Source organism: Alexandromys fortis, unplaced genomic scaffold, assembly GCF_014885135.2.
Source record: "Alexandromys fortis isolate MF-2015 unplaced genomic scaffold, M_Fortis_MF-2015_v1.1 scaffold_306, whole genome shotgun sequence".
Lineage (NCBI taxonomy): Eukaryota > Metazoa > Chordata > Mammalia > Rodentia > Cricetidae > Alexandromys > Alexandromys fortis.
In genome coordinates, this window is record NW_026068196.1 from 291693 (window position 1) to 306867 (window position 15175).

A 15175-nucleotide genomic window follows, 5' to 3' on the forward strand; every position below is an offset into this window, starting at 1 on the left:
CATGTGTGTTAGAATTGTGTGGTTTGGTACTCTTGTGAGCCCCTTAAAAGGAGTGCAGGGGCTCCCTCTGATTCTTTTACTGACTTTTGGAATCCCACTTCTCATTCAACCCAGTCTGGATAAATGGAGAGGTGCTTAGTCTTACTGAAACTTCATATCCTTTGTTTTATTCACACTTCTCATGGGAGACCTGCCCTTTCCTAAACATAAACAGGGTAGGAGGGGAACAGAGCAGGGTGGTAGGGGAATGGATTGGAAGGAGAAACTAGCCAGGATGCAAAATAAACAAGCAAATGAATTTAGTTTTTTAAAGAGAAGTTTACATTTTCAGTGTAATGTTTATTGTAGACTATTGCAACTAAACCATCATATCAATTTTACAATAAGAGTTGTTATAATGCTTCACATTTTCATTAAAAATGTATTATTGATCAAATGTAGAGGCGAGATTACTCTCGAAAAAGCTCAAAAGAACAGATGGAGGACCAGAGAAGATGAATTTCTCATTCTATCACTGACTGTCACACTTTTTTACACTTTGTATTGACACTGAGAAAGCTCAATATATGTATGAAAGCTCATAATGATCCATCAAGGCCACTCAATTAAACTCCATTATCACCTGGGTTTTATTCATAAAGTAAATTAAAGATTTCAATGTTCTTAGAAATCACCTTCTTGAGGAATACAACAGAACTTCTTGATGGAAAGTCATGCTCCATTTGTGATTGCATCTCGTGGCACAACCTTTAGAACAATGGGTTTTTCCGGTTGAAGCATTGGTTTTTGGCTTAATTTCAGAGGGATCTGCAATAATGTAAGCAAAATAAGAAAATCAATGAGTGAACCAACAGCAATCCCCAAAGAAAAGCTTAAAGTATTCAGGATGATAATTTTTGCAGAAACCTAAAAGCTGCATTTAACATAAAATATTTTGACTTCCTTATTCTCCAAGATGTGTCAGTTAGATGGTGAGAGCATACATCCACACTATTGGGTATAATGTTGACTGAGAATCTACTGTATATAGAACGTAAGATGAAGTTATGTTGGTTTATGTTATTTTTATTCTGTGTTGATTAAGAGTAAAAAGACAAGTTTAGCATTTTTGAACCTGATTTCTAGTTATTATGTCATACTATTTTCCTAAGCCCTGAAATGCTATTTTCGATTTGTTGATGCTTGCAAGCTAACTCTGGGAAGAGACACTTCAAATCTGTGGACAGTCCTCAGCTCCTAGATCATATGTCACCACGGCAATTGAACCTATTCTAGACAAGGCTTTAGAACTACAGATATGTGCTTGCTTTTCTAGAGTCTACTCTCACCTTGTATGGATGGGGTACATGAAGAATTCTGAGTTCTCCAGTGTTTTCTGTGGTGCTTTAGTCTCATGCTATACAGAGATGGTGGGAGAATGCCTCTTACAGAGTTATCTTCTGATCACAGGAGAGGGAAGGGGAGCAATGTTGTCATGAAGATATAGAAGTGTCAAATTTAATATGACTGGGGCTTCCCAGTGCTCCAGTCGTAGGTGTGTCCCATCTTAGGTGTGTCATGGGCTCTCAAAGCTAGAACCTTGCTTTGTCTGTCAGAAACTGTGTACATGCTTATTGTTTAAATATTTTAGTAAGAAAACAGTAAAATAAGTGAGGTTGTATGGATGTAAAACTACACAACTTCCTTAAGCCACAAACCACAGAATAAACCATTCCCATCCCTCTATTCATCCACAAATAAAAATAATTGACAAAGAGACGACATAGCCTAATATAGACGTCCTATAAATTTTAGCTATCCCTTTGCATGAACAGGAACATGTTTTTCAGAAAAGTATAAATTCTTTCTCCAAATGCTCCATCATATTTTCTTTAGATTTTAAGAATTATACATGTGTTTTCCATAGAGTCATACAAAAGAGATGTATATAAAATCTGAGTACTAATGGTGTGTATTAAAGGTTTATCTGGCTTAATGTTTTCTTGTAAGAATATTATAATTGTTAACCATACTTTAAACCATTTACTAAAGACTTTCAATGTACACACTCTCCTTAAAAACCATTTGGAGTTTGTGGAAGAAATAATATGAAATGACATACAAAAGAGAAATGATATTTTTCAATATAGAGAGAACAAACATAAACAAACTAGAGGCTTTAATGACAAAACATTGGCAAAAGGGAATGAAAACAGCCTTTGGAAGCCAAAAAAAAAAAAGAGAATAAAATAAATGAGGAAAGAAACCCAAGAAGAATATTGATTTGGGGGAATAAACAAGAACACAAAAGCAGAAAATAGGGGGAGAAACATGATTTATGGAAATATGACAACTACCTGTTTTCTGGTGAATGAACCCCAGAGATTTGAAGTAGAACTGTCAAGATGTCCCATAAAGTTGGAGCTCATCATAAATAGGAACTTTGGAAAGATTTATTTATTTTCATTTTGTGCATATAAATGTTTTATCTGCACATATGCATGTATACCACATATGTACAGACTCACAGAAGTAAGTAAAGCATATCAAAGCCCCTGTGCTTGGAGTCTCAAATAACTATTTGAGACTCCCACAGGTAAGCCACCATGTGGGAGCTTGAAACTGAACCAAGCTTCTTTTCGAGACCACCAAGAGTTCATAAGTGCTGAGCCATCTCTTGAGCCCTAGCAATTGTGCTTTAAAATAATAATTTTCAACTTGGTCTCACATGCTAAGTCAGCAATGTGCTTTTAAAGCCACACTATGGGTGAATTATTTTAGGGCTTCAGAAATGGCCAGGAACCACAAGTTTCTATTTTTCTTTTTGAGGCCAGATTTCATGTAATCCACGCTGGCTTCAAATTTACTAAGTGGTAAGAATTACTTGGACTTCTGATCTTCTTGCCTCCACCTCCCGAGTGTAAGGATTACATGAATGCACCACCACAGCTACTTCATGCAGTACTATGCATGGGAAACAGGATTTTGTGAGTGCTAGGTAAGAACTTTGCCAACTGAGAAACATCTAAGACCCCATAAATGAGTTGTAAAGATCCTCAGCGATCCTAATGGACATGCAGTCATTGACAAGACTCTCAGAGGAGGGCTTCTTTGAGCTCTTGAAGAAGAGAGCACCACCCAACAAGCATGAAGTCATGATCACAGCTCCTCTGGGTAGGACATGACATACTCAAACTCCAATGGGCATGACTGGAATTTCAAACAGGATACATATAATCTTTTCATAGTAATCTGTACTAACTCATCCGAATGTTACAGTTTGACTCTTTATTCACACAGAACCAAAAGTTCCTGAGTACAAATAACTCATTTGGCCATAAAACAAATTAGCAAAGCTCAAAGAAGCAGAATCATTTTTCTACACAGAACTTTCAGTTGAGATTATTTACAAAGATAGTTTTCTCCCTCACCTGTGTTTCCTTACAAGGCTGTAAGGAGAAGTTCTGCAGGACTTTTGTAAGAGCAAGTTTCATGTTCATGAGAGCAAACCTCATGCCAATGCAGTTCCTGGGTCCATACCCAAAGGGCATGTATACATAAGGATTGATGCTGGCCTTGTTCTCCTTGCTGAACCTGGAGACACACAGTAATGACAAGTTAGAAAAGGAAAGGCACATAAGAGCGACATATGTGAAGTTTCCTTTAGACATCTAACACATCACATACATGAATTTTTTGAGAAAGGTTCATTGAACTTCTGCTTCCAGGTATTTGACTCTGAGAATTGTACATTAAAAGTCCTTTCCATTTTCTTTGTCCTATAAGACTTTCCATATGGTAGATGAAACACATGATGAGAGAAAATGCATCCTGTGTACCCAATATACATACAATAGTGGTGTTTCAGGTTAGGGGTAATCAATCATTGGATTGGAATTCCAATTTATAGGTGGAATTAATGCCTGATACTGTAAATCTGATCAAATTCCTATGGCTAGCGTGCTCATCGGCTCTAGGAGAGAAAGTACTACTGTTGTTTTGATAAATGGACTTGATATCAAACTGTCTTCTAGATATTTGTTTATACACAAATATTAGTGCTGCTCTCAGCTTTGGTCAGAGAAGCTTCTGATTGCACAAGGAAACAGTTAACAAAGAAACCGTTAACTGGACATAATGCTGAGAATAAGTGATGGTGGAATGCTCAGCATTCAATAGGATATCTAAATTATCCCCACCAGGGATAGAGAACATCTCAGAAGATGAAGCAAAAAGATGTAAGAGCCAGGGAATGAAAGGGGTGCTGTGAAACACTCTCTTCTGGACCTGACACAGCCATTGTACTCATGAACTCCCAGCAGCTGTGCTTTCTTACACAAGACTAAACCATGTTGATGCATTCAAGAAACCTCACGTCAGTAAAGAGCTTTTGACAATGAATAGTTGCTGGGAGAGGAGAAAATTCTCTTCAGTGGTGTCACTGCTGGTGATTTGTACATACTCTAGTAAATAACTTCTATTTCTACACTTATGCGAGCAACCCTAATTAAACTCATGAGTCACAAGGAAAAAGGAACTTGTGAGAACAGGAGGAAGACTTGATGGGGACAAGTAGAGATTCAACCCGTGTGGGAGGGAGAAAAGACAAGGCAATGTCAGGTGGAAATGACCAAAAATACCTTATTTATGCATGAGATTGTCAATGAATGAGAAAAAGAGAAAAAAATACATTTTTAAATTTAAAAGTTCATTCAGGATAATGCTGGGTTACATGCCTGAAAAGTACATATCAGTTAGACTGAAGGAAAATGGGCTCCCGTCTCACACTTCAGTCATTTGCTACTTGAGGAAGGAGGAAAAAATCACTCTGTATTCAAATTGTCACATTTTTTTCCTGTCTCTCTTCCCCTCTTGTCGTTTTCTTCCCTTTCCTTGCCATTCTCCTCATAGAATGAAAATGGTTGCAAAATCACATTTAAGTCATCTTCCCATAAGAGACACCATAGCATACACAGGTCCTCATAGCTCCCAGTGGGTTCCCATGCCTGATTTTCTGGTACCTTTCAGGGCGGAATTCTGCAGGCTCTGGCCAGTACTGTGGGTCATGGTGAAGAGCATAAACCGGTACATTCACAACAGACCCTTTGGGAACATGGACACCATCGATTTCCACATCCTGTTTACAGACTCTCTCAAGTCTCAGACCAACTGGGTATACTCTGAGGGTTTCGTTCAGCACCATGTCGAGGTACTCCATCTCCATCACTGTATCATAGCTGGGAGGTGCCTGGAAAGAAAGAAAAAGATTTGTGCTGGGATTTTACCTTAATGTTCAATAGGTCTTTGTTGTAACTTTGTGTTCTCAGCAGCTCCAAAGCTGAGCTCAGCATTTAAAAAGACTTAGGCACTTAAAATACATTTTGAATGGAGCTTTCATTGTTTTATTTTATGTGTGGAGGTGTTTTGCTACTTATGTGTATATGAACCACATGAGTACTGTGCCCACAAAAGTCAAAAGAGAGTGCCGTAACTCTTGTAACTGGCATTACAGAGAGCTGAGAGCTGAAAATCAAGCCTGAATTGGTCCTCCAAAAGAGCAGCCATTGAGCCATCTACCCAGCCTCTTACAAGTTGTTAGAGCAACTAACTAACACTTAAGGCTGGGACGATGCCTCAATTAGTGAAATGTCTACTACACAAGCCTGAGGACCTGAGTGATGATACACACCATTCATAAGCCAGACATAGTGGCACACATCTTTAATCCTAGTGGTGGGGGGGCAGGAAAAGGGAACTGGCCAGATAGGATGGCCAAACTGATAAGCTCAGGTTCAGTGAGAAAGCCTGTTTTAAAACATGGTGGAGAGTGATAAAGAATAATACACAGTATAGGCTCATGCTCTACAGACGTGTGCACGCGCACACACACAAACACACTCACACACATGCACACATACATAGATGCTCACATGCTTCTGCTCCCTATTTCTCTTTCACATACACACACACAGCATTGCAGGTAATGAGGAGGGTCTTATTTTCACTCATACTGCAAGCATCATCTGTTCACCTTGTTGGGCAGAGCCACATCGATCTCTTCTTGCAGTTTTTTCTGGATATCAGGGTGAGCGGCCAGTGCATGCAGGGCAAAGGCAAGGGTGTTGCTGGTGGTGTCGTAGCCACCAATAATAAAGGTAATTGCCTGGGCTGTGATCTCCATGTCAGTCAGGGCTGAAAGTAAGAAAATAATTCAGGAAAGCCCAGTCAGGGTGGGCAATCACAAAGGAGATGAGGAGAAAAATCAAACGAGGCTCCAGTTTCCCGATAGATAAATATGGGGAAGCTGTTCAGTCACCCTGGGACTGTTATCACTTTGATGTTCATGTGACACAGCTAGAGAAAGGGACTATTGCTTTAGTCAGGATGTCCCATGGTTTATGTTCTGTTCCTCATCATCATTAGATAACTTCAAGACACATTATTTATTCTGTTTTTAAGATTTTTTATTTATGTGTATTCATTGTGTAGGGGTGCTGTGTGTGGAGGGGTGCCCATGAAGAACAGAAGAGGGTCTCTGTTACCCAGGAGATGGAGTTTTCAGGTTGTGAGCTTTCAGGAGTAGGTGCTGGGTACTGAACTCCAGTCCTCTGTTAGAGTTTAAGTTTTACATATGTGTGTGTGTGCACATACATGTGTATAAGTGCACATGGAGAACAGAAGATGGTTTTGGAGTCCATAGACATTGAGTTACAGGCAGTTGTAAACCTGTTGCCATGAGTGCTCTGATTTTGTTCTTGGCAAATTCTTTCTACCAAATAGTGTAAATACTTGCTACTAAATTGAAAATGGGATATAAACCCACAATCAGAGGGTATCTTTAAAATTAATATTTTTTAGCTATCAAAAATGAAACATAGGGGCTGAGGAGCAGATGGAGAGCTTGCCTGGCATTTCTAAAGCATGTGTTCCATCTCCAGCACGTTAACTAGACATGGTAGCATAGACGTTAAAAGGTCATTCTCAGGCACACCATAACTGTGAGGTCAGCCTGGGCTACGTAAGACCTGGTCTCAAAAAGAGGAGATATAGAAGAATTTGAAGTTAGCTGAACACATGAAAGGATTTCAAGTGAAAAGACCAGAGAATATTTTAACACAAAGCACATGATGAATTTATAAAGCAAATTTGGGGTCTGAGAAGATCATATTGCTATATATAAGTGATTGTGTGCACCAGAAATAAGCAGATATGTAAGAACAGAAGATTTCCTTTATATTAGCTACTGATGTACACATGTAGATTTAAGCCTGGAATTGGGATTCTATCATTTTGCAACTATGATAGTGATAGTGGTTTTAAATTAAAATGTAAACCTAGAAGAGAGGCTAGAGAGATGGCTCAATGGGTAAGAGCACTTGCTGCACAAGCCATGAGGACCTGAGTTTGAATCCTCAAGTTTCTATGTAAAAAGCCAAGTGTGGTAACACATGCCTGTAACTTCAAATCCATGGATCACTGGGACCTGCTGACTGCCAGACTAGCTCCAGGTTTAATAAGAGACCCTGTCTGGAGGAAATAAGGCAGAGAGTGATTGAGCAAGACACTTGTTGCCTTCCTCTGATATCCATTCCCACACCTAGTGGTGTGCACATGCACAGACATAAATATGCCACCTGAAAAGATAAAATTCTTTAATTTAGATTTAAGTATGTAAAATAATGAAGATAACCAGTGTGTTTATTCAAAGAAGTTTTCCCCAGATGCCACTTATTCAACCCACAAAGAAAAGTAAATCTTCACTATACATTAAGATAGAGTACCTTAAACCAGGAACTCCCAGAAAGCATCAGTACTGTTTGGGTACATGTCTCCTTACTGGATGTAGACTCAGGTATCTAGGCATAGTTCCTAGTGAGTTCCTAGTCTGTCTTTCTGGGAAAGACATAAACAGCATCTGTGCATTCCTAAGTAACACAGAGAGACTAATGAAGACTCCCATCATGGCTACCCTTCCTTTTAAAAATGAACTTGTGCCCATGTGCTCCTAGAAAATTCCATGTAGATAATAGCCATGTCCTTCTTTCAGTAACCTGACAGAGGGATTATTATGCTAAAATAACCTTCCCGCATATTTTCTGTATGATCTGTCCATTTCCTGAGATCTTCCTTGTCCCTAGACCAGGGAGTCACTGGTTACCTTTATGAGACTCTTTGTCTTTGGAATTATTTTGAGTGTTCATCATCAGCTGAAGAAAATCCACTCGGTGCTGGAAGCAGAAAGAGAAGTTGCAAAAATTGAAGGTCAATGGTGAGGTCAGAGGTCAGAGGTGGACCAGGAGTGCAGAATTTTAACCTCCTTTCTGAGAATGTAGCTCCCTTAAATTCATAAGCGTGGTTAGTGATGTTTGAGTCATCAAAGAACAAAAACACCAGTGGCTAAACCAGGAAGCAATACACGTACACTATCAACCACTCTTTTAATAAATTACAATAGGACATTTTAAAACAATAAGTGATTCAAGTGATTCTCTGAAAACAATATTTCCCCTTTTAATCATTTTTGTCTATACATAATTTCATAAACATATACAATGAAATATGGTCATATCTACCCCACTATTTCTTTCATTCAATTCCTATTATATCTCTTGTAATGTTTCTTCCAACAAACTTCATGACCTTTTCTTATTAATAACCCTATGAGTTCAATTGGTACTGTCTATATGTGTTTGACTGTGGGGTCATACACTGGTACATGGGTAACCTACTGCTGGACACACCTACACTCCAGTCATCAAAAGCCAATAGTTCCTCAGTTAGGCATAGGGATTGAAAAGTTCCTCTCTCATTTAAGGTGGATATTTGGTAGTATTAATCTTTCACGGGTCTTATGCTTTGTGAATATTTTATTTCAGCCCTTATGTAGGGTGCTCTTGCTTTCATTCTTATTGCTAAGGGTTAACTTTCTGTATTATTCTCAATCAGTTTTTCAAAACTCCATCTTCTCATCCTCTGGAAAAAAGAAGTGCTCCTTTTATCTCTCTAAATCCAGCCTTCTCTGAATAAATTTAGTAATTGATGAAGGGAAATACACAGCTGACATCTTCACAGCCCAACACATTATCAAATCCTATACATCTCTTGAGACCACCACTTTTTACCTTCTGGTTAGAATCTAGGCGATTTTCTTTCATTCTGCCGACAAATTTTTTGAAAAATGCTACAGAATCCTTTGGAAATATGGAGATATTCAGCATCTCATATATTGGGATGAGAAATGGAAAGAGATCTGGAAAAGAAAGATAAAAAATAAGTTTTAGTGGAAATGCAAGTTTTATTTAGAGAAATCATGAAGCAATCCAAATAATAAGTCAAGCAGATCATCCTCTCTGTGACCTTGCTCACACTGGGTCACCATCATAATGTTCCCTCTGCACTCTAGAGTAGCCACAGGAATAAATCTGACTCTTAGTTTTAACTCTGCTCCTGACATTTGTGTGGATCCAAAATACAGATAGGGCCATTGATATGGTTCAATAGCTAAAGGGTCCTGCAGAAAAGTCTAACAACCTGAATTTGATCCCTGCATCCCACACCATGGAAGGAGAGAACCAACTACTGTAAGTTGTCCTCTGATCTTCACATGTCACACACCGCATAAACACCAAGGCAGACAGACAGACAGACAGACAGATACACACACACGCACACGTTGTAGAATATTTGTTTACACTGTGTGAGGATATGTAATTGTGGTTGTTTTGACAAAGAACTAATGGCCAATAGTTTGGCAGAAGATAATAGGCAAGGCTTCTGGGGAAAGACATCAACTCTAAGAAGAAGTAAGGCAAAGAGCTGCCAGGAAAGCACTGGAGAAGTCAGACATACAGTACTGCACACGCATAAATACACACACACAAATAAATAAATAAACTTATTATTATTGAAAAAAATAATAAAGAGAGTACAGCCAAAATTGCATTTGTTTCTCAACTGACATGGTGGAGATTTGTTTAAATTGGCACCAGAATGAACATGAGGGATGTCAGAGGTATGGGAAAATTAATCATTACACTATGATCAAATAAAAATATGTCAAAGAACTCCAGGAGGTGATAGTAACATTTGTTGAGATACAGTTTCATGACAGAGTACATGCCTTGCATGCATGAGATTTTAGGATCTCCTCCACATAACAAGGAATTGATCTCAAAAGAGTATAAAGTGAAGATACACCAAGATCATGAAGAGAAAAGGCAGAGAGAGCCTTACAGTTTTAATCTCAAATATAGGAATAAAGTAAGAGCCAAGGAGGGGTGATGTGAAATGTTATATCTAGGACATGGCACGGTCCACTTATTAACTGACAACCAGATTGAAATTGTACTAATTATATTGATCAGCATCCTAGCAGGCAGCACTGATTGAACTCAATGGGTGAATAAAAAAGAGAATGGGACATAAATTGGGAGGAAGATGTGTTGGGGTGTCTCAGGGAAGTGGAAGGTGAGAATTAGGGGAGGGTATAATCGAGATAGACTGTATATCTGTATGATATTGTCAAAGGATACATAAAAGAACTCCAAAACAAAGCCAGGAGTAATGGATTAAGCCTTTAATACCAGCACTCAGTAGACAAAGGAGGAGGGAACACTTTAAGTTCAAGGCTAACCTGGTCTACACAGTAGCTATCAGGCAGGCTATAGCAACACAGTTAGACCCTGTCTAAAATGAAAATGAAGTTCCAAAATAAAAGTAATGGGCTACATATCTTTGAATGCATTAAAAATATTGGATTGTGCCATTAAGGGGATGAATTTTATTCCAATAGAGCTGTTAGTTTTGGTAAATGTGGAAGAGAAAGACAGAATTGAAAAACATGGTTACAGATAAGAGCAGTGGGTCAAAAGAAAGAAAAACCATAATACATACTTATTGACAAGAATAAAGGATCAAAAAAATCTAGTTTTAAGAGATTCCTGGCCTTTTCCACAAAAGGGTCCTTTGGGTTGTTGAGGGAATCGACGCTCACACCAAATGCTGTGCTCATGATCACATCCATACTGTAGGCCCCAAACACTCTGAGGAGAGAGAGACATGGGATTTAACACATGCAGCAAGAAGCCTGAAATATTCACATTCTTGTCCAAGACAGGTTAAGCCACCTCATCTCGGTATTGACCAAGCACCTTCCCCTCCTCCCCACACTCTACCCTTGTGAGCTGGGTACTATCGTGTTCCTTTCTCAATTGTACATTTCTCACACGGTGTCTAAAAAAGAAGAAAGAACAGCTGGACATGTGGGACACAGAGAAGGATGACCCTTCTGCCCCAGTTGTCCTTCCTCTCCCAGAACCACAGTGGATGTACCACTACTCACTCTTTTATGTTGAGAGGCTTGCCTTTCTCTGCCTCTCTTCTCAGGTATTTCACCAAAATATCTCCGTACTCTTCAATGATGGGGAACATCTAAGCACAAAACACAGAGGCATCCATGGTTGTTAGGTGTGGAGACTCAAGTCACACAAACATTTCAGCTAGAAGTCCTTTTAGTCACCTCTTTGAGTTTTCCACTGGTGAAGGTGGGAGACAGCAAGGCTCGAAGTCTCTTCCACTCCTCATCCTTAGATATGGAGATGGCTTTACTCATTATCCCCACTGGGCCCATATCCTAGATTCCAAAAATATACAAATATTATTCTCTGTAAGTCCAGAACTTCCCATGGTTACAAAAGTACTAAGTGGATATTGGTGTATAACAATTAGTTACTGTTTACTGTGTCTCAATCCTCATGCCAGATGCAAAAATAGTCAGAATCTCCTATAATCTTTAAGAAATCAGGTGTTCACTGGGCTTCCTGTTGAGATCTCAAACCTTTTTATTTCAGGATCCTTCTAAATGTAGATCTCTCTGTGGTTGGAAAATTAGTTCCAGGGTTGAGGTAGAAGATGGGTACAAAAATTTGAGTAGATTCTCTAGAGCAAGGCAGGTGGAAAATAGGCAGACAGAAAGTTAACTTTGCATCAAACAAGTTCTCCAGCTCTGTATTTACAACATAAGCAATGTGAAAAGGGATTTCTAAATATGGTATGTGTGTGTGTGTGTGTGTGTGTCTAGACTAGAGTACCAGTGTGCATGCTCATTTGGATACCAAAGGTCTGACATCTTCCTCTACGACTCTCCACCTCATTGTTTGAGACAGGTCCCTCAGTGAATCTAGGAGGTTCTGGTTTGGCTAGGATAGCTAGCCAGCAAGCCTGTAGGATCAATCTACTTCCAAACAGATCTCTGAGGTAGCACATGCCTGCTGCTATGCCCAGTTTTTATGTGATGCTGGGATTCAAACTCTGGTTCTTTATCTACTAAACCATCTCCCTGCCTGAGACACTTAAACGATTTGGAGTTTGAGTTTTAAAGATGCATTTTAATATTTTATACATGTCTGTCTGTATGTGTGTATAGAATGTATGCATATGTGTGTGCAGTGTATTCAGAGGCCAAAGAGAATTGTTACTTGTGAAGCAGGAGTTACAGGCACTTGTTAACCACTGGATGTGGATGTAGACAACAAACCCCCCATCCTCTTTCAGAGCTGTTAGTCCCTAGGTCATCTCTCCAGACCCTGGTTTGTTTGGTTTTGGGTTGCTACTTCATTTAGAAATAGTGCTGAAGATGTCTTTTTCCTTAATTTATTATGCAGTGATAAAAGGGACAATATAATTTCTCTGATGGGAACTTCCTTCTATCTTCTGATGTGGGATTCCCCTCTGTATGATGTGAATACCATTGGTTGATAAAGAAACTGTCTTAGGTGTGAGTAAGGCAGAACTTAGGTGGGTGGGGAAATCTAAACTGAATGCTGGGAGGAAGAAGGCAGAGTAAAAGAGAAGCCACGGAGCTGCCACTGGAGACAGACATGCTGGAACATTGCGGGTAGGCCATGAGCCTTGTGATAAAACATAAAATAATGGAAATGGGTTAAATTAAGATATAAAAGCTAGCCAATAAGAAGTTAGAGCTAATAGGCAGTGATTTAATTAATATAGTTTCTGTGTGGTTATTTTGGGAGTCTGGGCAGCCGGGAAATGAACAAGCAGCCTCCTTACTACAATCTTCCACACTTTTATTTTATACAATGTGGAGTCTCCCAACTGCCTTTATATTAAAGCACTCAGCACAACAGGAAAAAATGAAAGTGACTTCCCTTGATGAAGGACAGATCCAAACTAGCCTTTCAGTCAACATCATCAAATGACCAAAGACTGAAAGAGGGGCAGAGAGATGAATCAGTAGACAAATGTGCTTGCTGACAAGCCCAACAACCCGAGTTCACTCCCCAGGATCTATGGCATTGAGAGAACCAGTAGGTTCTACTCAGTGGAGTAGCCATAATTATATAAAAAAAAAAAGAGAAAGAACACTGAGCTCAGTATCATATCTCACACAAAATTAACATTAAAAAAGCCAGAGTTTTGAGAGATAATCTCAAAGGATATAATTTGCACACAAACAAATCCACACAGGAAGACCAGGTGAATAATCATCAGATTGCACACTGACTGTATAATCTACTGCCATGGGAGATGGATACAAAAGGAGAGAAGAAGGCAGGCCATATGTGGTATCTAATGGGCTAGCAAGACGGAATGGCAGGTCAAGGAGCTGTTTTCCATTCTGAGTGTTTGTCACCACATAAACCTAGATCAGTGGTAATCTGTACCGTATCACATGAACATAAGAAAGGACCTGTGAAACAGGAAATGTAAACACAATCTAGATGACAACAGTGTTCATTTACAACTTGATCAAAATAATATAGTATATTTACACTTCCTCAAGTCATCAGTATTAGCAAAATGAATTCTTAGACCCTGCTTGTATATTATTATGAAAGCCACTGTGAATATATATTCATTTTGTTCTTTTAATTAAAGAAGTAGCCAGGTCATGGTGTTGTACAACTTTATACCAGATATCAGGAGGCAGAAGAAGGTAGACCTCTGTGAATTTGAGGCCAGCCTAGTCTACAAAGTGAATCCCGGGCAGCCAAGGCTGCATGAGAAACCCTGTCTTGAAAAAGAAAAAAAAAAAGAAACCAAATACCAAATCTTGTTAAGCAACACTGGCACATGCCTTTAAGTCCAGTATTTGGAAAGCAGAGGCAGGTAGAGGCACGCAGATTACTAAGTTGGGGCAAGCTTTGTCTATAGAGTGTGTTTCAGGAGAGTTGGGGCTACATGTATCTAAAAAGAATTCAATAAGTAAAATATGAAGGTTTGAATTATTAAAGGGCTTATTATTATTATATGGCTTGGGAAATGGCTCAGTGGTTAAGGGTGCTTGTTGCTCTTCTGTGGGAGCCAGGTTCAGTTCCCAGCACCCACGTCAGGCCACTCACAACTGATTGGAATGCTAGATACAGGGAATGATCTCACTCCCTCTTCTGGCCTTCACAGAAACCTACACACATGTGGCATTCAGCCATATAGACACATCAATAAATATAACAAAATGAATCTTTCTTCTTTCTTTTTTAGTTAAAAAAGGAAGTTACTTACTGGTCGGTTTGTGAAGACAGAATAGGATTCCTTCACAAGTACATTCTTGATCATGTCTGGGTCTGTGATAGTAAACAGGGGTGTTGGACCATCAAACAACCTGTGTGTGGGGAAAAAAACTGATCAACCTGTAGTGATATTTTATTTGCATTTTATAAATAAAGCTTGTCTGAACACCAGAAAATAAAACTAAGCCACTAGAGGCCAGGCCATAGTGCTGCACCCCTTTAATGCCAGGATTTGGGGGATGGAGGGAGATGGATCTCTGTGAGTTTAAGGCCAACCTGGACTACATAAGATCAATGCAGAAACAGATCCAGGTGGTGGTGGCTCACACCTTTAATCCCAGCACTAGAGAAGAATATAAACCAGGATGACACAGAAACTTTCTCTCTTTCAGTCTGAGGATTTCTTAGAGTTAAGAGCTCTTTAGTGGTTTTGCTGCTTTGATTTTCTGATCTTCAGGTTAAACCAAAGCTGGAATCTCTAAACATGGCAGACAATGAGGGCTGCTGAGAAGCCAAGGACAATGGCACTGGGTTTTGATCCTACTGCATGTACTGGCTTTGTGGGAGCCTAGCCTGTTTGGATGCTCACCTTCCTAGACCTGGATGGAGGGGGGAGGACCTTGGACTTCCCACAGGGCAGGGAACCCTGACTGCTCTTTGGACTGGAG

General features: G+C 39.4%; 1 protein-coding gene across 4 annotated transcripts in view; it reads right to left on the bottom strand.

The window, feature by feature from the left end:
- Positions 1-318: 318 nt before the first annotated feature.
- LOC126492996 (cytochrome P450 3A31-like) overlaps positions 319-15175 on the bottom strand; it is a 287886-nt gene continuing 273029 nt past the window's right edge. For 2 of the 4 annotated variants that reach the window (XM_050129720.1, XM_050129723.1), the window contains 10 exons: positions 14500-14599; positions 11498-11611; positions 11321-11409; positions 10873-11021; positions 9102-9229; positions 8138-8207; positions 6011-6171; positions 5001-5227; positions 3411-3573; positions 319-807 (listed from right to left, as the gene is read on the bottom strand). In XM_050129720.1, coding sequence (XP_049985677.1) covers positions 712-807; positions 3411-3573; positions 5001-5227; positions 6011-6171; positions 8138-8207; positions 9102-9229; positions 10873-11021; positions 11321-11409; positions 11498-11611; positions 14500-14599 — 1297 coding nt within the window. In that variant the 3' untranslated portion in view covers positions 319-711. Of the gene's footprint in view, positions 808-3410; positions 3574-5000; positions 5228-6010; positions 6172-8137; positions 8208-9101; positions 9230-10872; positions 11022-11320; positions 11410-11497; positions 11612-14499; positions 14601-15175 lie in introns of all 4 variants that reach the window. The other 2 variants (XM_050129724.1, XM_050129722.1) reach the window with 2 other exon arrangements.